The 22191-nt window shown below is 44.3% G+C and overlaps 1 protein-coding gene and 1 long non-coding RNA gene across 4 annotated transcripts in view; both read left to right on the forward strand.

Annotated features, from left to right (window-relative positions):
* Positions 1-264: 264 nt before the first annotated feature.
* On the forward strand, positions 265-4435 carry LOC139829160 (uncharacterized). Its single transcript, XR_011741516.1, has 2 exons — positions 265-3147; positions 3739-4435. It is a non-coding gene; the product is annotated as an uncharacterized lncRNA (long non-coding RNA).
* A 7849-nt stretch (positions 4436-12284) lies between these two features.
* LOC136107437 (alpha-2-macroglobulin-like protein 1) overlaps positions 12285-22191 on the forward strand; it is a 31940-nt gene continuing 22033 nt past the window's right edge. For 2 of the 3 annotated variants that reach the window (XM_065848492.2, XM_071815243.1), the window contains exon 1: positions 12285-22055. In XM_065848492.2, the coding sequence (XP_065704564.1) occupies positions 21997-22055 (59 nt within the window). In that variant the 5' untranslated portion in view covers positions 12285-21996. The remainder of the gene's footprint in view (positions 22056-22191) is intronic. The other variant, XM_071815249.1, reaches the window with a different exon arrangement.

Here is a 22191-nt window from a genome sequence, read left to right on the forward strand (position 1 = left end):
ACCAGGAAGGCAGCAGACCTCCCTAAGAGAAGAGTCCTTGCATATTTGGCCCTCCATACCCCCAGAAAGGAGTCACCTACAACTATAACCCTTCTTTTTCTTCTTGTGGAGGTGGTCTTAATACGGGGGGTAGGTCTTTCGTATCATGTGGGCACCTGTGGTATAGATGATCCTTAATTTTAATTGGCCATAAACTGGCCTTCCACTTCCAGGGCCTTGTACCTGTTGAATGGAAACACCTGGGAGGGTGGGGTGGTCAAGGAGATGTTTCACCTGCTACTTCAGGTGTGGACTTGTTTCCATTCATCCCTTTCCTTTGACCTACTGTCTTCAGTCAGGCGGGAGGAGGATAATGGACATTCTTGGTCTTGGTTGCTTGGTAGTGGCCTTTCATGTCTCAGGGAGGCCAGAGCTTGATTCCACCAGTCTATTTCCTTCTCCACCTCCCTGATGCTTCTCAGACTTTCTGCCTCCTCTTTTAGCTCTACCACCAGGCTGAGCAGGTCACACACCTCACACAGCTGTTCTCAGTCTTACCGTTCCATACCAGTGAGAGACTCTGGCGTTCCCTGCAGCCCACGGTCTGGATGGCTGCATGTTTCTTTGGCAGCTCTGTCGAGGTTGCTGCCTGCTTCACGGCAAACGCAGGAGACTTACCTTTCCTTTGGGAGGCTACCATAGTTAGGCCCCCTCTATGAGGGTGATAACCACTGACTGAACTAATCTCTGAATGTACTAAGAGCAGCAGTACCATGCACATTATGAACTGCACCTACTTAACTCACAAGTGCTTATCAGTGCCAGAGGCCAGGGAGCTGTATTGAGTCCATTTTATGTGTGCAATGGCTCAGTGCACTTTTAGTGAAGTCTACAGCTCACATAGAGACGTAACAGCAGGCCAATCACTTTTCCCATGGTTTTGGCAGCCTATGCAGGAAAGTGGTCATTTAATGCTCAGAGGAGTAAGGCTGACAGAGCTGACCTGTCATACTACAGAGCTCTTCAGGAGCAGGTGTTGCCTGTGAATTGCAGGCAGGCAACTCTTGCTTCTTCACCTGGGACAGCATGTTGTGTCATAAATTTGTGAGTCAAGCATTTTTCCATATAGGTTTGTCCACAAGCAAAAGAACAAACAGATGACAGCAGGGCAGCATGTGTTTTCAAATGTCCAGTAAGGGGAAACAATTATTTCAAAATGAGGGTATTGATGTGATCAAGTTTCACCCTTCAATGAGTGTGCCCATACAACAACTTCCAGGTGTCTGTCAGCCTTGCAGTGGGGCTCAGAGCTTTCTTGAACTCTTTCCATGGTGCTTGGGATACTTCCCAGAAATCACCCTCCCTATATGTAAGGGCAGGAAAAAGCAGAACATGCTGATATGGGCTGATCAAAGCATAGAAACAGAGCTTATTTCTGAAAATTATGTTCCTTGGTTAATTAGCTGTGGGTAAAGTGTGAAAGAGGAGCTTCCTGGTTACTAACTCCAACATCTAGGTTTCCAAATGTTTGTGACTGGAAGACTGCAGAAGTGGCAGTTTACAGTTACAGTGCTGTGGAAACATGTAGGAAGACTTAAAACCAAACCAACCAACCAACCAAAAAAACTCAAAACCCCCACTACAAAAAAACCCCAAACAATAATACCCCAAAAAACCCAAACAACAAACCAAAACAAAACCAAGGAAATCATGGGTATAGGTGTAAGGGTATATTCAGCATGCAAAGCTAGGAACACTAAAAAGTTCAGCTGTAATCCTGGAGCTTCTAGGCTACTGTAACACCTACTGTCACGTGGAGGAAGCAGCAGCATTTGAACTAACCTGCATGCATCGATAAAACAGCATTTGGGTTTACTCTCTTAATCTCAGCAAGCAGTAGATCCTTCAAAATTTAAATCTGCAGATAATCCCTAGAAAAAGGTCACTCAGAGCAGTGGAGCATTATTGCTAGTGTTTTTTCTCTCTGCAAATTGTTTTGCAGTCTTTCCTCTGAACTGCCTCATTCCCGTAACCGCTTTCCTCTGGCTAAGAGAGCTTTTCATCCAGCTGCTGAGCTAGATCTTGCTTACACTTTTCCTCCTCTATTATCTTGCTATCTTTGCTGAAGTGATTAGCATTTGAAAAGAGTTCAGTCTGCCTCACACGTACCATGCAGGACATACTAGTTACTGACAAAAATGCAAACTGTCCCCTAACTTCACCAGGATCAAACTGAAGTACTTGAAAAGTTGCAGCTGTAAGTTTAGGTCAAATTGATTTTCATGTGACAATCTGGTTTCCCTCAAATCAAGGTATCTGGGAAGGATCCGAGGGTATTCTGCTGAGTGTGTCTTGTAACCATAGGGCTGTATTTCCTAGGTGAGGCATGCAGCACCTTTGAGCTCTCTGTTAAATGTTGCGTAGATGAGCTAGCAAACCTGATAGCTGTGATTCTCTCTGATATAGCAGGCTCACCAGGAACAGCAGTGGCAGCACAGAAGCTGTTAGACAGAATTTGGGCTGGTGAGTTTTAGACAGAGCTTTGTCTGCCAGGAACACCCACAATGGTAAGGTTCAGCAATTTTTCCTACCTTAACTGCTTTTCATCTTCAGGTTGATGTTGGACAAAGAGTCTGATGGCACAGATGTAGCAAAGGCATAGGGAATGAAACAGGCAGGGGAGGAGTCTAGCATCTTGGTTTGAGTGATGGTGCATTGTCCTTCGATGAGGAGGCTGGAGATGGGACAGGTGCCTGGTGGGCATAGAGAGGTGATTATAATGAGATAAGGGAACCAGAAAGACCAGTTGTGAAGTTTTTCCCATGGACAGTGGAGACAAAGGGACTAAGGGAGGAAGAGACTGGACGTTTTGCGGGGAGTGTAGCAGGGGTTTTGAGGAGCTAGTAGCAGTGTTGTGCTCTGAGAACCTTTTGGATGAAACTTGTTGAGTAGCCATTTTTCCCTCCAATTTCACCCTCTTTCCTGTTCTTTCCAGTCCTCCCAGCTTATAGGCACACTGGTGATGATGGATGGTGGCACAGGCAGAAAGATGACACAGATGGTACCTCTGTTGAGACTCTGTTTCTGCAGCGATGTTACTGGGTGACAGAGAAACAACCCCGATGTCACAGGAGGCAGCTAAAGGCCTCTTCTGATTGAAATTCAGAGGTAACAGCAGGGCTCTTTCCCTTTGAGAGATGGGGTATTTCAAGTGCCTGTCCCTCTTACTGTGTGCTGGGTGTACCTCTGTAGGACAGGTTGCCAAACACATCTTGCCTAAGTCTGTGCAGTTTCCCATGCCACTTCTTCTGTGTTCCCAAATGTGAATGCTGGAGTCCACAAATCTCCCTGGGTCCGTTTGGCACCTTAGAAATGATGAGGCAGGTCCAAGGTTTGGGTGAGAACCCTGTGGGATGGGGTCTATACCCACAGCCAGGCAAGGCAGGGCTGTGGGAGCTGGAGACTGGTCCTGTTATGGCACCATTGGAGCAGGGGCTGGTGGACCTGGGGGGCTGATGTGGGGTCCCTGGTAGTGGGCAGGTGGGAAGAGCCGTTGCAGGGAGCTGGGCAGGGAGAGGCAGAGTTGTGAGTGTCTAAGCCCTTACAGGCTGCTGCAGTTACACTGGTGCCAGGCCACCACTTAGTAAAGAACTCAGTTTGCTTCTGAATTTCCTTCTCCTTCATAAACGCAGATGCTTCTCTTTTTAAAGCATTAATGCTGTTAAACATCTCTGTCCCAATTTTCATTTATCTTGCCAGGACCTGTGGGGTGCTGTTGCCAGCATGACCAAACTACAGAGAAGGTTCCTGTGGGTTTTCTGCCACTGTGGAGGAGCCCCACTGATTATTCTCAGAGTGGAGACTGAGGGCAAGAACTGCATGCTACTCGATGGCCATCAGAACACTATTCCAGTGCATCACCTTCCTGGTAGGGATGTTGAAGTTCAGGCTGGAGCTACTTCTCCAGTGAAGGCAAACACTGGCTTCTGTGTACCAGGGTGTTATAATCAGAGCTTTGCTCCATGGGGTGATTCTTGAAGTGTTGCAGAGCAACGTGTGTTCCTTGGCCAAATGGGCTGCCAATAAAAGAGTCCTTGTGCCAGGCTTCCTGCAGATGAGTGTAGAGATGCTTTAGTGCTGACTCTGAATTCCTATATGAAAGAGACTCTTCACAAACATGCATGCTAGAAGGCTGCCGTATTTCTTTTTGAAAGAGCAGCAATTCTGCAGAGCAATTGCAAGCAGTATCAGAAACCTACACGTAGTCCTGTGTAAAGCCTTGTCATCAGCATTGTAATGAACAGAATTATGTGATCTGATGTCTGTTCTAGAAGACTGTGACTTGGAGCCATGAGATGCTTGTTTTGATAATGGCAGCATGTATGTACATACTCATGCACTCTGTGTGTGAATCCATGGTTATTCCTGTTAAGGATTAAAGCATTGTTAAGAGTTATTTTCATTATAGAATCATTGAATAGTTTGGGTGAAAAGGGACCTTCAAAGCTCATCTGGTGCAAACCCCCTGCAATGAGCAGGGGCATCTTCAACTAGATCAGGTTGCTCAGAGCCCCGTCCAGCCTGGCCTGGAATATCTCCAGGGATGGGGCATTTGGCACCTCTCTGGGCAACCTGGGCCAGTATTTTGCCACTCTCATTGTGAAAAAAATTCTACCTCATGTCTAACCTGCATCTCCTCTCCTTTACTTTAAAACCATTAGCCCTTGTCCTGTCGTAACACATCCTTCTAAAAAGTATGTCCTTGTTTTACTTATAGGCCCCTTTTAAGTACTGAAAGGCTACAATAAGGTCTCCCTGAAGCCCTCTGTTCTCCAGGCTGAACAACCCCAACTCTCTCAGCCTATCCTCACAGGAGAGGTGTTCCAGCCCTCTGATCATCTCCGTGGTGGCCCTCCTTTAGACCCTCTCCAACAGGTCCATGTCTTTCCTGTACTGAGGGCTCCAGAGCTGGATGCAGTACTGCAGCTGGGGTCTCCCCAGAGCAGAGTAGAGGGGCAGAATCACCTCCCTCAACCTTCTGGCCATGGTTCTTCTGATGCAGCCCAAGATAGATTTGCTTCTGGGCTGCAAGAGCACATTGCCAGCTCATGTCCCATCTTCCATCCACCAGTACCCCCAAGTCCTTCTCTGTATTGATGCTGGGGATTGCCCTACCCAGATGCAGGACCTTGCACTTGGCCTTGTTAAATCTTAAGAGGTTTGCATGGGCTCGTTTCTTGAGCTTGCTCAGGTCCCTCTGGATGGCATCCCGTCCCTCAGGCATGTCAGCTGCACCACCCAGCTTGGTGTCATCTGCAAACTTGCTGAGGGTGCGACTCCCACTGTCTGTGTCATTGATGAAGATATTAAACAGTACTGGTCCTAGTACTGACCGCTGACAGACACCACTTGTTACTGGTGTCCATCTGGATATTGTGCCATTGACCACTACTCTCTGGATGCGACCATCCAGCCGGTTCCTCATCCACAGTTCACCTGTCAAATCCATATCTCTCCAATTTAGAGAGAAGGATGTTGTGAGGGACCATGTCAAAGGCCTTACAGAAATCTAGATATTTGATATCCATAGCTCTTCGCTTGTCCACTGATATAGTCATTCCATCACAGAAGGTCCCAAGGCTGGTCAGGCAGGACTTGCCCTTGGTGAAGCCATGCTGGCTGTCTTGAATCACCTTCCTGTCTTCCGTGTGTCTCAGCATAGCTTCTAGGAGGATAAGTTCCATGATCTTCTCAGGCACAGGGGTGAGGCTGACAGTAGTTTCTGTGGTTCTCCTTTCTACCCTTTTGAAAAATGCGTGCAATGTTTCCCTTTTTCTAGTCACTAGGGGCTTCACCTGACTATCATGAGTTTTCAAATATCACGGAGAGTGGTCTTGGCAACTGCATCAGCCAATTCCCTCAGGACTCTGCAATGTCTCACATCAGGTCCCATAGGTTTATATATGTTCAGGTTCCTTAGGTGGTCATGAACCTCATCCTCACTTACAGTAGGAGGGACTTTGTCCCCCAGTCCCTGTCTTGCAGTTCGTCCACTTGAGAGGTGTGGGAAAAAGCTTGACAGCGAAGACTGAGGCAAAGAAGTTGAGTATCTCAGCCTCTCCTCGTCCATTGTTACTAGTTTGGCAGTCTTGCTCACGGGGGGACACACTTCCTCTAACCTTCCTTTTGTCTTTGACATACCCGTAGAAACCTTTCTTGATGTTCTTTGCTTCCCTTGCCAAATTCAACTCCATCCACACCCTGGCCTTCCTGACCTCACCTCTGTACAACAGGGCAGTGTCCCTATCTCTCCCCAGGATACCTGTCCCTGCTTCCACTCCCTGCACATTTCCTTCCTGCCCTTCAGTTTGATTGGCAGGTCTCACCTGCCTTCCTTACCTGATTTCTTACTTCTTTAAGAAGTTCAGAACACAGATCTGGGCTGTGCTAGTCACTGGTGAAAGAGGCTGATCTTACATAACACACTTGTTCATCCTCTGAACTCCCAATCAGTAACACACCCTGAAGTGTCAGGGACTAGGGCACTTGCTGACAGAATGAAAGGCAGCACCTTATTTCTCGTGTCCATTACTAACATTTAAGAATTCCCCATATTTATGTTTGTCTGTTCCCCTTCCCCCTTGGACCACCTGGTTTCCAGCATTATCAAGCAGGAAGAATCTGTGAAGTCAAGTGTTTCATCATTTTGACATTGAAAGGAGCATCTGGGGACTGGGAATTCTTTCCTCATTCTGTCTACAAAGTGGTCAGATCCGCTTGCTTCTAGTTGCTCTGACTTGCTGAAGTCCAAACTCGGGTTCTGATTTTGTCAATAAATTGTATTCAATCCATTCCAACATGGGGTACAGGTCTGGGCTCTACTGTTAACTGCTTCTTAATGCTTCCCATGTGCTTGTACTATGGATATCAATATAAATTTGCATAAATCCCATATGTATCACATGTAGTTGTAAGAACATCCACCTCTTCAATGTCAACTGTGGAACCATTTCCTCAGCAGTAAGTAGAGCAGTAAGCCCCTTCTTTTCTTTAAACGAGCCACTGGTCTGATTACGTGTGTGCCCAAGTTCTATAGAATCATAGAATCGTAATTTTGGTTGGAAGAGACCTGCAAGATCATTGAATCCATTCTCCTATGCCCAATTATCCTAGAATAATTTATCAGGACTTACTCTGGGGTATTTTCCTGTAGTCCCCATTCAACAGTTATCCTGATGCAGACTTGTTAGGTTTATAAGAACCAGTCTTAAGTAGCCTCCAGAAAACATCATCCTATATATCTCCACATGAAGTCCAGCAAGGGCTGCTCTAGAACAATCCTGAACTTGCCACATTTGTTGCCCTGGATTCCAGATGCCATGGTACACTCTTGCCTGGTTTAGAAATGGTGGAAACTCACCTGGCAACTGTCTGTCATCTATCAGAAGACCATAATCTTATTAGTTGTATCCAAGCTGTTCATATAATCTTTGCCTGAAACACATCTTTCTTGTTTCATCAAATCCAGAACACTATACTTTCTTTTTGTAGTTGGTATATCACTGTTGGGTATCTTAGGGACTAAATGCACCTCCCTTCCTCCTTCAGCATTTCTCTTGGGCTCATATTCTTTTTGTGTGTTTCTTCTCAGTCTATATCCTAAGGGCCTTGTGCTCTCAGATCTTCTGAGAGCTAAAGCATGATGCCCATGGAAATGCCCTGAAAGGACACCCCGAATTTTGCAGTACAGGCTGGGTAGGGGTGGACTGGGCTGACTCTGTACTTGAAGGTTATGCTCATAAGCATTTTGTTTGCTTTTTTTCTGTTACAGTGTAGTCTCAAACTGTGACTCTGAACAGCATTTTCATCCCTTTAAATAATGAGGTGAGGAATGTAAAGGAGAAAATGTGGGGAGGATAGTGTGATGAAAAGTAAAAAGGCAGCTCTCTGCTTTTGATCTTGCCCTTGAGCATTTTATTCTCTAGGAACTACAAATCCAGTGTTCCTGAGCAGCAGCAGGAATTTGTAATCAAACCCAGAGAAAGCCTCAGATCCATTCTGTAGATCTACTCTTGGAGATAACCTAGCTGGATGACTTTGAAGGACGCCAGTCCCCTGACCTTGTGCTAGCTCAGCTCCTTCCTTTCAACCTAAAGAACCACTCCAGGGAATAAAGTGAGTCCTTAGAAAATAGTTTGAGATCTGCACAAAACTCCATAGAGCAGAATGAAAGAAAGCAGTCTGAGCTGACCTTCCAGACGTGGGTGTTGAGTATCTTCTGCAAGCTGACAGAATGTGAACAATGGCTGCAAATCTGGGGGAAAATGGGCCTTAACTGGGTATTATTAATCCTCCTGTGGTTTGTGAATGGTGAGCTAAATCCTCATGATTATTAGGGTTTGATTGCTACAGTAACTGGTCCTGAGCTCTTATGCCGCAACTCCATTGCAAAAAAAAGGTTTCAAGGATCTAATGAGAAATCTATTTTTTTTGTTTTTTTTCTTCTAGTGCTCACTGAATCTGAAGGTAACTGTGAGATGCCTTTGTTTTGCATTATTCCTACTCCAAACTAGAGGATAAACTAGAGGTTTTTTTGTGTGTTTGCAGTGAGCATTGGCTGACCTATCCAGGTTGGCAAGCTGTCTGCTGGAATTGTGAAATAGTAATCCAAAGGAGAGTCACACAGAATTGTGTCTTGTCTTGTGAAGGGGCAAGAACATGAGAGAATGCACTAGACTTGAAAAGTCTCCTTCATCTCACTGGAGATGCTTTCTTGTTTGGAGCTTTGTTCCAATTTCTAGGTGGGCAAGAAAGACAAATCATTCAGCTCAGAGGGTAGTGTAGTTGTGCTCTCTTAGGCTCATATTAAGAACAGGCTTTCCTTGTTGAACATGTCCATGATTTTCTTTGGCTTTTTTTCTGCATTTTATATCCAAGACTGGGACAAAAAGATACTGAAGGATCAAGTGATAATCTTACTAAAGGGGACTTAGAGCACATATTACAAATGAACTCTCGTAACACATAGCACTGACCTGACTGTGTTCATTCTGAGTACAGCTGGCTGGAGTAACAGTGGGGTTTCTCTGGAGCTGAGCTCTTGTCTTCTGTTAGCATTTGAAGGCAGGATTCCCTTTGTTGTGTCTTGTAGGTCCCATTTTATTTTCAGGGGGATCTCAAGAGTCTCATTCTAGATGGACCTAGTGCAGTTTTCTATATATTCTCTGACCATGAATAAACTCAGACCCAAGTCACAGACTTGTTTCTGGATGTCTTCAATCCAGCCGAATGATTTGCTTGCCTGCATGTGCAGAGATACTGCTAAAGTTTTAACAAACAAGAATTGTCTCTGTGTAGTTGAAAAAACAAGCTAGTCTTGTTGGATTCCAGCCATATCTATGGGTAAATCCAGAGTCTATTTTGCAGGCTGCCAATGATTAGAAATAAATCGCTTACTTGAAGACTTCCAATAATGGGTGCTCTTGAAGTTGTTGGTATCTTTGTTTCCTGTGTCCCATGACACATCCTGCTGCATTTTCATATCAGCATGCTAGTAACCTGTGTAGCTGAATGCAGAGCATAGGACTTTTCAGATCTTGCTGGTCTGCAACAATGGCAGTACGCTGCCTCTGAAAAAGGCTAATACCACAAACTGTAGAAGAAATTGAAACTAAAATGTAAATAAATAAATAATGGACATTAGGAATTAATTCCCATGGAAGCCATTTCTGCCTTGGTGAAAGCAGCTGACAATTGGTGCCAGCATAAAAAAAAAATGTACTGATGTGCTGCAGATATTTATCTGTTGCTGTATATATGATAACAGTATTTTATAACATATAACATACAATTAATATTAGATGCTAAGGGAAGAGAGACTAACCTGTTTTAGAAGCATATAATCTATGCGCTTATATCTGGGCTAGTCACTTTGTGTTCCCTGTAGAGCTAATGCCAGAAGATAAGCCACCACTGGATGTTGTGTGTCTGACTGTATCTTCAGACTTGAGTCAGATCAACCTAGACATGTTCTGTGTCTCTCACCACTAATTGTAAAAAGAACCTAAAGAATTAGCTCAGATGAATATGCTTAAAGATGGCCAAGATGAATCTTCCTCCTAAGGTCAGGTTTTCATATACTTTGGTAGCGTAATATAACTGTTCCAGGATCTGTATTGTACTCTAGTCCTGTAGTGCTCTGGGGTCTTTTGGAAGTAACTGATCTATGAACACCTCAGCACAGGACTGTCACTTAAACTGAAAGGCAACTTCTGCAGCATTAGAGGTGCTGTGTTATGCCAAGCCATGCTGGTGCCACTCAGCAAAGGGCTTAAAGCATGCACATTGCACCTGAACCATGGAGCTCTGTCTGAATAGCTGCATGTCTGTCTTTATTTCCTTTTCAGGAGAAATTTGCAAATGAGGATCCTGTGTATGCGTTTGGGACAACTGCCCCATTCTACCAGAGCAGATATTTGTGCCTGCAGCCACAGGATAGCACCACCAAGAGATACTTCAAAGCCAGGGGCTTGCACTGGGCGCTGGCCTGTGCCCAGGGTGGATTATGGTATTGACCCTATGGACCTCTTCTTCTCTGTGAGCACCCTGTGGTCATAGTGGGTGGAGGACCTGTATACGTTGGAGTGAGGCAGTGGTGGCTGAAGTCACTGCTGTGGGTAATGGCAAAACTGGTCTCCATCTGTGGTCTGTCCTGAGCCCACAGAGCCCCGGAGATTATAATCAGATATAGTCAACTATTGTCTTGTTTTGCATCATCCCTCCATCCCTTCCAACTGTTGGTTCCCCTTCTGGGCATAGTAACTAGCTGTAACCTTTGAGCTTGTTTTTTAAATGCCCCAGTTGCTTTTCTCTGCTGCTTTGCTTCTTGCTGTCTAATCTCACTGTATCTTTCCTGGAACTAGCAGAGTATGAAGGGATGGGGAAGGTTTTCAGAGAAGGGAGTTTTCATCTGAACATGTGCTGTGCTTCTTTTCCAGGTGATGGGAATGACAGGCTTGTTGTGGATAGTCAGAAAGTCATTGGACTGAAGATGAATGTCAGAAGTACAGAAAGTCACTTCTGTAGTAAAGGAGGTTGCATCCTGTTGAATGCAGGGGCACCCTGAAATTAGAATAACCGAGGAAGGCATGTCCCAGTGGGCTGGAGAAGAACTCTTGTCTGTAGGATGGAATAGTCTTAGATCTGGCTGACTTGCACTTTCTCCTCTCTTCTCCTAGGTCTGAAAGTCCCTTTCTTTATCATTTTCTCCTTGTCCCACTCTGCTTCCAGCCCCTCGCTGGGTGGCTCAGACCATGTTCCCTGGTGCTGACAGCAGAATTCAGGGTCTCCCTGTACTTCAGTAATCTGGTGAGGTTGACGCTGAAGCAGACAGTGGGAGCAAGTGAGATACAGAAAGAGGGGAAAGAATGAGACAGATGTTATCTTCACAGAGAGCTCTGCTGATGCAGTGGAAGACCTGCAGCCAGGCCACCACTTGTCCTCTGATTGCCTTGTCTTTCCAATGCCTTCTTTTTGTGTTCTTGTTTGCTCCCACACCACTTTCTACTGTAGATCTCACTGGGGTTTCACAACAGAGCAAGATCTGCCAGGGGTAGCAGTGATTCTCCACCTGAGGGCAGCTCCTGGCTGGCTGTGTGCTGTGCCTGCTGCAGACCAGAAACTGCTGCTCCTGAGGCCGGAGGATGAGCTCTGCAACAGCAGCCTGAGTGACTTGGTGCAACAGGCAGTGAGACATCAGGGTAGGGAGAAAAGACAGAAAAACTGTGTGGAGAGGTAGAAGGAGCTAAGCTCAGGAATGGGCAACAGGTCCTGCACTGGGAAAAGAGCTGGTGTCAGAACTGCAATGTTTCTGAGATCAGCTGGTGCTAATTGAAGTGCTATAAATTATTTACTTAAATACATTTAAACAAACAAATAAGAAGCCTTTGTTTAGACTGTTTCATCTTCCTTTGGGCTGGTAACCAGTATATATTAAGCAAATATTGTCTGTGTTGCCTTGTAAACCTATTTTGGGTATACAGAAACGTGCTGTGGCTGTGCATGTTTAATCAACCCTGTCAGGTTAATGTTTTAGAGTCTTCAATTTTAACAGTTTATCTTGATGAGAATATAAAAAGTATCAGGTTTTGTTTCTCAGTTCCAGTATGGCTTCATGGAAGCTGGAATTCAATTAATGCAAAAATCCCTCAGCACTTAAAATTTGTCATTAAATCACAGAATAAATAAATATATAAAGGTATCTTGGATATTTTGGACTCATGGAAAGTAAGTTTGTCTAAACGTATTTGACAGTTACATGGATTCAATTTAAACAAAGCAAGTTTTATCTCTCAAAAAATAATTAACTGATTGATTTTTATTTTTTTTTCCTTCTTGTCACTGTGTTCTTCAGTGTTTCAGAAATCACAGAGCTTAGCTCCTCACAACTAGTTCCTATTTGCAGATATGGAGGGCAAAAGCAATTTCCGTGCTTTTGCAGGCTCCCAAGGCTCTTTCAGTTTGAATAAGCTAGTCATTACTTTGCACCAGGTGAATAAACAGGAAAAAAAAAAAAGGAAATATTCTGTGGAGACATGAACAGATCGCTCTTGTCAAAAGCTGGCTGAACACCTTTGTAAACTGTGCTCTGGGCATTCACTAGTGACTTCCACTTGCTCAGTAGTCTGCTTTTAAAACATTGTGGGAAACACATAGGGTTTTATTCTTTTTTTATTTTAATTACTTGGATGTATTCTAAAATGATATTTGGAACTCAGCAAATGTCTGTTATGACTTTAAACTGACTTCTAAAAAAGCTTATTTTCAAACCAAGCTGTTACTTAAGCAGCAAAATTTAAGAAAGCTTGATTTAAGGGTTATAGCTGATTTGTTTACACCTTTCTCCTTCATTGCAACCTTCCCTGTTTATGTATTCCTGGCTTCCTAACCCTTATAATGCCATTTTCTTATGTTTCTGCACTCTGGCTAAGGCAAGAGGCAACTCCTGTTCTGACTGGCCACGAACTGTGTCCTCTCTGACTCACTGGTACCATCCACTGACTTGCTGGCCATGTAGCTGCTGTACAGCAGCTGGTCACTGCTGATCTTAAACAACATGCTCTTCATCAGTGGGAGATAGGAGATCTGGTCTGTCTTAATGTAATAGGTTAAAACCTTTTTTGGGGGGAAAAGGTGCAAACATCCTAGCATCTGTGATCAGATGACAAAAATTCTACCTTTATAAAATGGATGATCTGGATTAAAGAATGAGCCATTTGGAATCTGGAGAGTTGCAGTACATGATGGCTTGTTGGTGTTTAAACAGGTTAAGAAAGGAGAGAGAAATCTGTGGGATGATGGTTAGGTAGCAATCTATCATGTTTTGTTTACAATGTGAGCCTTTTGTTCAGATTTCTCAGCCTTTTTCTGTGATTATGCAGGCGTAGTCCTATGTTTTTCTCTCAAAATAGGAGTTAACCCTATTAAGTCAATGAGGACATTTACTGCATTGTACCCGGGATGAGGTAATTTCCAATTCCTGTCGTTGGTCCTGGAATGTAGAATATATCTTGTGGTTTGATCAACCAACTGACTTCTTCAGCTTTCTAAAGGTAGGTTCTTACAAGCTCTTGACAGAATCACAGAATGGTTTGAGTTGGAAGGGAACATCTTATTTCAGCCCCCTGCTATGGGCAGGGACATCTTTCACTAGATCAGATTGCTCAAAGCCCTGTCCAGTCCAGCACCAGATGCTGCCAGGGTTGGGGCATCCACAGCTTCTCTGGGCAACATGTTACAGTATCTCACCACCCTCATTGTAAAAAATTTCTTCCTTATATCCAATCTACCCTCTTTTAGTTTGATAGCATTGCCCCTCGTCCTGTCACTATAGGCCCTTGTAAAAAGTCTCTCTCCATCTTTCTTATAAGCTCCCTTGAAGTACTGAAAGGCCGCAATAAGATCTCCCCAGATACTTCTGTTCTGCAGGCTGAAAACTCCCAACTCTTGGAGCTTTTCTTGATTAGGGAGGGTGTTCCATCCCTCTGATCATTTTTGTGGCTCTCCTCTGCCCCTCTCAAACAGATCCGTGTCTTTCCTGTACATGAGGACTCCAGAGCTGGTTGCAGGACTCCAGGTGGTATCTTGCTGTAGCAGAATAGAGAGTAATGCAAGTGAACATAGCAGAATGGTCTTAAGGTTTGAATTTGAGCCTGTAATTTTGCATGCTGAGGTGGTGGGTTTTGCTGTTGTTGTTTTTGTTTTGGTTTGTTTTTTGTTTTGTGGTGTTTTTTTTGTGGGGGGGTTGGCTTTTTTTGTTTGTTTTAGTTTGGGTTTTGTTGTTGTTGTTGCTTGTTGTTTTGTTTTGTTTCTTTTTTTTATTGTTTGCTTGTTTTTCTGCAGTTGAAAAAGATCTGGGATTTTATTTTATCAATTTCTAAACAAACAGACAAACAATACTAACAAAGATTTAAATAGATCTTTAAAAGTTCAGCTCTCATTTTAGCATCAGACTTGGACTATAACCTTGTTCTTTATCACTTGCTCTATGCTGCTAAAACAAGGTGCCGCTGAACTAGTCAGGCTGGTTCTTGAGCCCTCTGCTGCTGGCATTGATGATGACAAATGGCACAAACAGCCATGCTGTGGCATCATTGTTACCCTCTAGTTTCCTCAAATTGTATGTAAAGACCTCAGAGAAGACTGTAGGAAGAAGAGGAGAAGAGATGGAGGGTCGCAAAGAAAACTGAGGGAATGGCTGTAGTGACATACCAGGAAAAGAGATTGTAAGGATGCATAGAATTCCTTTTCTAATGCTATATTTGTTTTGGTTTTAAAATCTCTGACACAAAGAATACATGGGACTGTAAAGTCTGCCAAATGACAAGAAGCAAGTGGACTGTCTATTTAATAATGAGGAGCTCTTTATTTTCTTTGAGAGGAATGGCTGTTCCTATTTATAAAGTCTCTATCCACTCTCTTATCAGCTGCAGTCTCCCTACTGTCTGCCTCTGACAAAGAGGCTGGTCTGCCATTCGCTCTTCTTTCCCCTGCCATGCATTTGTTCTATGTGCTGAGCTGCCTTTGTGAACCCTGGCTCTGGGTATTGCTTGTGTTCATTTCCAGGAGTACCCACAGCTTTCCCTCTCCTCAGAGAATCCTCACATAACTGAGTCAATCCCCATCAATTTTCAGCCCCAAGATGTGGATCTGGGACCTGTTCCCCACTGGCTTAGTCCAACTTAAATTGTTAGGTGTGATTTGGGGGGCTGCTTCTTTGGACCCAGCACCCCTGTCTGCTAAAGGTTAGTATTTCCAGAGGAAACGTATACTTGGCCTTGAGCATTTGTGTTGTCTCCTTGGCCCTGGTTATGCGTCACTGTGCAGCCTTGAGCGAGTCCCTTCCCTTTCTATGCCTCAGTTTCTTAGAGGATGTTGTAGCTGGTCTATCTTCTCTTCAGCATTGCCAATCTTGCAAAAGCACAGATGGAAGTGTTATAGGTAATTTTACTATTAGTCAGAGGTTGATTTATTTACTTATTTTTAGATGCAGATCTTCCTTCCTTTATCCTCGGATCTGGTTTGTTTTCAGAGGCTAAAGAGAGAAGCAAGTTCAAGTCACCATCCCTAATACCATAACAGAATGGAAAGCCAACGTGTTTTGTGTCTCGAGCAGTGATGGCTTTGGGATGTCTCCCACAGTAGGACTGATGGCCTTCAAACCTTTATGAGTCTGGCCTTACCATAGTCTATGATTCAGGGAGAGTCATTTGTCTTGAAAACTACTATGTTCAACTGCTTGAAAAAAGTGTGTCTTTCATACTCATCTTATGTTTTCTATTTCTTTTTATAAACCACACCTCAGACACATGGTAAATCTGGAACTGGCTTAAAAAAACATTCCATGATACATTAGCCCTGCCTGTTTTCCAGAGACCGGGAGAAAAATCCACAGGCTTTACTTGCCTGTCCATATATCAAGACACTACTTATGTCCATAACAATTCTAAATGGGATGTACAGCTTGCTGCTATTCCAGCATCCGCTAAATTTCCTATTGAAAAAATAGCATATTAAAATGTCACCCACTTTCTCCCTTGTTCTGTAGTGATGTCTGCTGTTAAGTCTCCACTTAAGACAAGCGGCTGCTAACTCTGCCTTCCTATGTGTCTGGGACATACCCAAGGCCAAGGAGTACCAGTTGGAGTCATGCATGAGCTGTGGCTATGCTGCCTGTCCATGTGCTGAGGAGACCAGGACATTTCACTGAGATATTACAGCCATCAGCCTGTGTGAGAAAGCAGAGGAGAAAGATAAGAGAAGGTCATCTGGGAGTTGCTGTGCTCTTCACGCCATGGCTCAAGCTAATCCAGGATTCTGCTTTTGCTGTGGGCCAGGAGTCTGTCTTGTTTCGTTTGCTTCTGCCATGCTGGATAGATGATTAGTCTCTCTGATCCTGTGGGAGTCCTGGGGTTTGGCACTCCGTTTTAATAACTAAGTATTCCAGAACATGGCAAGTGTTTAAGTCCATTTTTGTGTATTGGGTAATAACGTCAAGCTGTGTATGCAGGGAAAATACAAAGATCATTTCAGAGCATCCACAGTATTCTCCTTAAATCACCAGCTTGTCCTCCACAGAAGTCACCAGTCCTCTGAATTCTGCCTATTTCATCCCTCTTTTTCCTGAGGATTTCTGTAATCAGGCTGAGCCCATTTGTGGCATGTGGCTGCATGAGAGAAAGACACAATACACTGGTCACCATTAGGGAAAGTCAATACAGAGATGCCAAGACATTCCAAATACATGACTTCCACTGGTTCCTCTAGAGTGGGTGGAGGAGGAATGCTGGCCCATAACCTGTGATACCAATTCTTTCTTCAAGCCAAGTCCCAAAGTCTTTCAGATGTGAGCAGTTTTTGTTGCTATACTGCCCTTAGTGTGTTTCCCTGTTTTTTATCTCTCCCTCCTTTTCCTCCTTCCTCTGACTCTTCCAGAAGGAGAAGAAAAGTGGTCCAGAACCAATAGGGTCCAAGTAGCTGCTGGCCAAAGTGCCTGCAAACTCAAGATCTGGGAGATCCCCTGCTTGTTTGAGGCACTGACATGTCACTCTCTGGATTCCTGGCTGGCAGAACCACAGCATGAGATCCAGACATTGCCCAGTTTTCTGGACATATAGCCAGAACAACATATGTTACAGTGTAAATCATCTCATTGCTTCCCATGGAATAGAAATATGCTTAATTGCTGTAGTATACCCCAGTATATTTAAACAACTAGGTGATTACTCCACCTTGTTCAGCTGCGTAACTCTGTGTGATGTAGCATGTCCTCAGAGTGGGTACAGAGACAGAAATTTTAGGACTATATATAGTGTCCCTGAAATCTTCCTGGTATTTAGCAGGCAGGCTTCTCAATATTTATCACACCTTCCTTCAAACTGACATCTGGATGCTGGATGGAATAGCTGGTGTCTCTACTGCAGGGAGCAAATATTTTCACCTTCTCTATGTACAGTAAAGCAAGGACATAGAGTCACAGCAGAACTGTGGGGTGGGAAAAGAATAAGGTCAGAGCGGAGAGAAGAGCTTTGTTGAATGGAGACTGTCCTCCTGACTGACAACACCAGTATCCAGTAATGGAACTACCCTCTGTGGCAGGCCCTTTCCCTCCATCTGCCTGGGGGCTATGGCTCTGCTCATCTGTGAACTGGTCTACTGCTTACCATGTCCTACCCTTTACAGCTCAGCAAAGGAAGGCTACCCAAAGAAGACAGCAGAAGAAAGGGAAGCCAGAGAAGCAACCAATGAGATTGCACGAGGAAGAAGCATCCCTGATATCTTTCCTTGAAAGGAAGAAATCTTCCCTGCCCCTTTCTTCATGCAGCCTCCAGAAAGATGGCACACCTGTGTACCTGGCATATGTGTATGCACATTATCAAAATAGCTGGTGCACATACAGCAGCACTGTGAATTGTGTTTAACACTGAATATCTGTTTTAAATTGATACTTCTTCCATGTGTTTTAATTTTAAACTTCTGAGCCTGTATTCAGTAATTGTGAGCAGGTCTCTATCACTTGTTGCATGGTTCATCTCCAGTTGTATGCTCGGTCCAGCATTAAATGGAAAAGGCACAGTCACAAGATTCTTAGAAGGTATCCTGCCCATGTCTGGCAGTGTTCAAGGTATTCCACAAATATCAGCTTTTCCAAACTACTGCAGTGTCTCATGTGTTTCCATACAAAATGAGTTTTCTTTGGTCCTTCCACCAAAAAGAGGCTCCTTGCGAGTAATCAAAGTTGCCACTTACTTGAGTAAGTAAAGGTCTTTGCCAAAACTACGAATCTCACATAACACCTGACAAATGTGTCCACAAATGTATTACATGTAGTAGAAACTCCACTACAATTATTCTGGTGGAACCTCCTTTATCTAGGACCCTAATCTTTACCACTAGGTTCAAGTTTCGGTTTTGTTTCTTTGTTAACACTAGAGATGATTCCTAAGCCACAGCATTCAGATCTGGAAGTCTTTGTGGTTTTGGTTGCAACAGCCAGTTCACCAACTTGTAAAGAGTTTTCAGCTTCTATGAGACCTTAACTAGTTGATGGCTAGATTTGAATTTATAAGCTGGGATGTTGTGATTCAGAGAAGTCACTGTGCCTGGAGAGCTGGTGAGACTTTCTCAGTTCAGTGAGGTGGGTAAGAGAGATGAAGCAAGAACCAGAGCTTTGGTATTGGGCCAAGAAGGTTTGGTAGATAGTAGGCTCTTTCAATGGGTTATGTGGGTTTTTGGAGTGTAAACTAAAAATAAGCTGCACTAGTGATGTCTGCCGTTTTGTGAACACTATGTAAAGGTGCAGGTTTCAGGGCTCACGTGTTCTTTGGAGAGAGATCCATGGGTCACCCATAGTTTGAATACCTTCCTGTGAAGGTTTCCAAATTCCCTTGGGCATAGTTCTGTAATTCTGCAAAGCCCAATTCCAATTAATGAATGTAAAGCCTACAATCTAAAGGCTTGCACTAGATTTCTGGGCAAAAATTTCAGAAGATCTGCTGTTCTTTGAATGCTCTTGATGTAGGAGCCAAGAATTGAGAGAGGCACAGAACAGTTTATACGATGTTGCCTTCAAGCTTTCTGACCCAGTCAGTTCCTGCTCCGTCTGCTGTGTTTGTCCAGGTGTGTTCTCAGGTCCTTGCTTGGCTTTGGTGCAGTGGAAAAGTTCTGCCGTCAAGGCAGCAGAAGGTGGGTGCAGCAGTCTACCTTGGCGTTATGGGGAGATTATTGAGGGATTCCATTATGTTATGGATGTTGGTCAGGTTGCAAAAACCTTATCAGCTGACAGGTTTCTATAAACTGCACGGACTGTGGAATATTCTTAATGTAAAGGTACACTTCACTGTCAGAACACAAAGGTGTCAAAACCCATTGTCTCTGAAGATGCTACACAGTAGTTATAGAGTTTGTGTATGTGTGTGTAAGAGGCGAGCTGGAGATGTCAGTGATTAGGAGTATGAAGTCTGTGATTGGAAAGGAAAGAAGGCAACAACGGAAGAAGCCCTAGGCCTGTGTGAAGCTGGCGATGAATGTTTAGAAGAGAATGAAGAACAATTCAGTTGCTTTGATGAATCATTCTGTACTACAGGCTCTCTAACAGATAGGATTTCTAAAAGAAACCAATGACTTCCTCCTCTCTGCACAGTCTTCTGTCAAAGGGCTCTGCAGACATCAGGGCTTCCCCAGTACTCTTCTCACACAGAACGTTGGTACTATTGCCTTTTTGTTTTCTTCGAAGCTATAATATTAGAACATTGAAGGCGTTTCGAAGGTGCCACTGGTCCTGGGCCTCATTCTGAACCATGGAGGACATCTTCCATGATAAGAGGTGTGACCCTTACTCAGTCTCCTCTTCTTCCTTTTCATTTTTGATTAAAGTTATCTGTGGAGAACAGGTATCTATATGGTTTTGCATTGTGAGTATGTACTATGTCCTTTGATCCAGCTGAACAGTGTGTTTTTAGGAAGGGTAGTTGCCTTACTCCATGTGGGTCTCTTGGCTTAGCACTTCTATCACAAAGGCCTTCTCTGAGTCCATTTTGACAAAGAAATTGCAAAACTAGAAACTGTGCACAGCCTTGTTGTGCTTTCTGTATTTCAGAGACTTTGTTTGGGTCTATGACACCTGTGCAGCTGTCAGTCACTGCTTTCAACACTGATCCTTCAAATGTGTGTTCCTGTGTCCAAGAGCCAGGTTTGCTGAAGCCAAGCAAGGAACAGAGAATGCACCTGGGCAAACACAGCAGGAGGAGCATGGTGGGACAGGGTCAGAGAGATCTCCCCAATGCTGACCGTGGTGGGTGCAGCTCCTGTCACAAGTCTGCCAGCAGCTGGACCTCTCTGGCTATGGTTTATTGATTTATGGTAGATCTGGCTGGTGCTTTTTGTAGGAAAATCTCAGGTTTTAGACAAAAAAATTTATAAGTATGCCTGCCATTCTCAGTAACATGGCCTTCCCTCACAGAGACAAGAACAGGGAGAATGTGTCCATCAAAACAGAAAGTAACCAGTCTTTCTTACTTAGGAACCTAAAACTGATTTAGACCAACTCAAAGTTGATTTATTAAATCAGTTGGGATATCTGGTTACCTCAGTGTGTTGAAGAGTAAAATATTCACTTGAGGCAAAGGCAATGCTAGCACTAGCAGCTCTTGTGCATAATGTTTAGCCCCCATGATGTATGCTTGTTCTAGAGTGGCCCAGTGAGAGAGGTAAAATAGAGATCGGTCTTCCCAACCCTATCTGGAGAGTATGGAGAGCCTTGGAAACAGAGAAACTTCTGGGCATCATGCAATGTGGTTTTGCCAGAGGAAGAGATGCCAACTGTGTGCTTGAGTAACACCATGCAGGGCCCAGATATGGAAAACTTAGGCTGCATCAGCACTATTAAACAGTGCTGGGAAATATTTCCAGGCACAGAACTGTAGTTGTCTTTAATTTTTAGGATGGTCCCTGGTACATTTCAGCCTGGGCTAACTCACATTGTCCCACACAAGTCTCAGATGTAGTTTGTGAGTTAATGCAATCTGTACCACTCACAACAGGCGGTTTACATGGTGACTATGCTTTTCTGGAGGCCAGGCTTGTTAAACAGCACAGTTTACCCTTCTGTACAGGTTGTCATCATTGCTAGAAAATGTCCCACATGTTTAATTGTGAATTTTAACCTGATCCTCCGGTCCAAAAACAGAACCAAAAGGCTATATGCCTGTACCCTAGACCTTTCAGGCCCAGACATAAACAATGAGGAACTGGAAGCAGTTCCCGAGGCCTCCTCCTTGCAGATTGCTAATGAGTGTTGCAGGGAGCTGGTGGATTCCTCTGTTGGCCAGTATATATTTCCATTTCCCTCACTGTATGAAGTGAAGGAAACGGCAAAGTCATTAGCTCATTGGTGGTTGCTGGCTGGTGGTAGTGTTGCTGTAGTGGTTCCTTGTGTGCATGCAAGGATCTGCTCCTATTCTGAAGGCAAACAGGAGATCCATAGTCTGATCCAGAGCAACTGAGACTCTGTCCTGAATGACAACACCACCTGCTGTGTGCTCTTGCTGCTCAGCAGCAATCCATCTCCAGCTGCAACAAAGGGACACAAATGACAAGTGATCAGGACCTGGCATGGGTCACTGACCAGCAAAGTTCTCACTTTCCTTTTTTTTTTTTCCCCCATAGAAAGTCCATTTGATCAGATGTCTCGATGGCAGCCTTGCAGGAGGGGATGTTCTGAACTAGTAGATGGCAGCCAAAGTGGCTGCTGTTGGCTAAGGGGCAATTGGCACAGTGCACCCGTCCCTACCGCTGCCTGCGTATAATCTCAGGAGAGAGGAAGAGGTGGGGAGAGGCTGGCTCCTCCCCCATCCCACCTCTTCATTTAGACAGTGCTCAAAAGAAGTTACCCCCTAAAGACAGCCTCCGTGATTTCAGAGGAAGAGGGGCATTGGAGACTGGGCAACAAGAGCCCCCAAGATGAGGACAGCCATCCTCCTGAGCCTTCTGTTGCACATGGCAGCTGCTTTTCACCAACTGTGAGTGGTGCTGAACTTCTGTTTCGGTCTCTTTTATGAAGGCATCAGTCTAAGACAGACCACATTCCATGCCATCAGCTCTCATACTTCCTGCTCTATCAGATCACCTCAAAAGGTGTCTGAGACATCTACCTTG

The sequence above is a fragment of the Patagioenas fasciata genome, chromosome 1 (assembly GCF_037038585.1).
Source record: "Patagioenas fasciata isolate bPatFas1 chromosome 1, bPatFas1.hap1, whole genome shotgun sequence".
In the NCBI taxonomy this organism is placed as follows: domain Eukaryota; kingdom Metazoa; phylum Chordata; class Aves; order Columbiformes; family Columbidae; genus Patagioenas; species Patagioenas fasciata.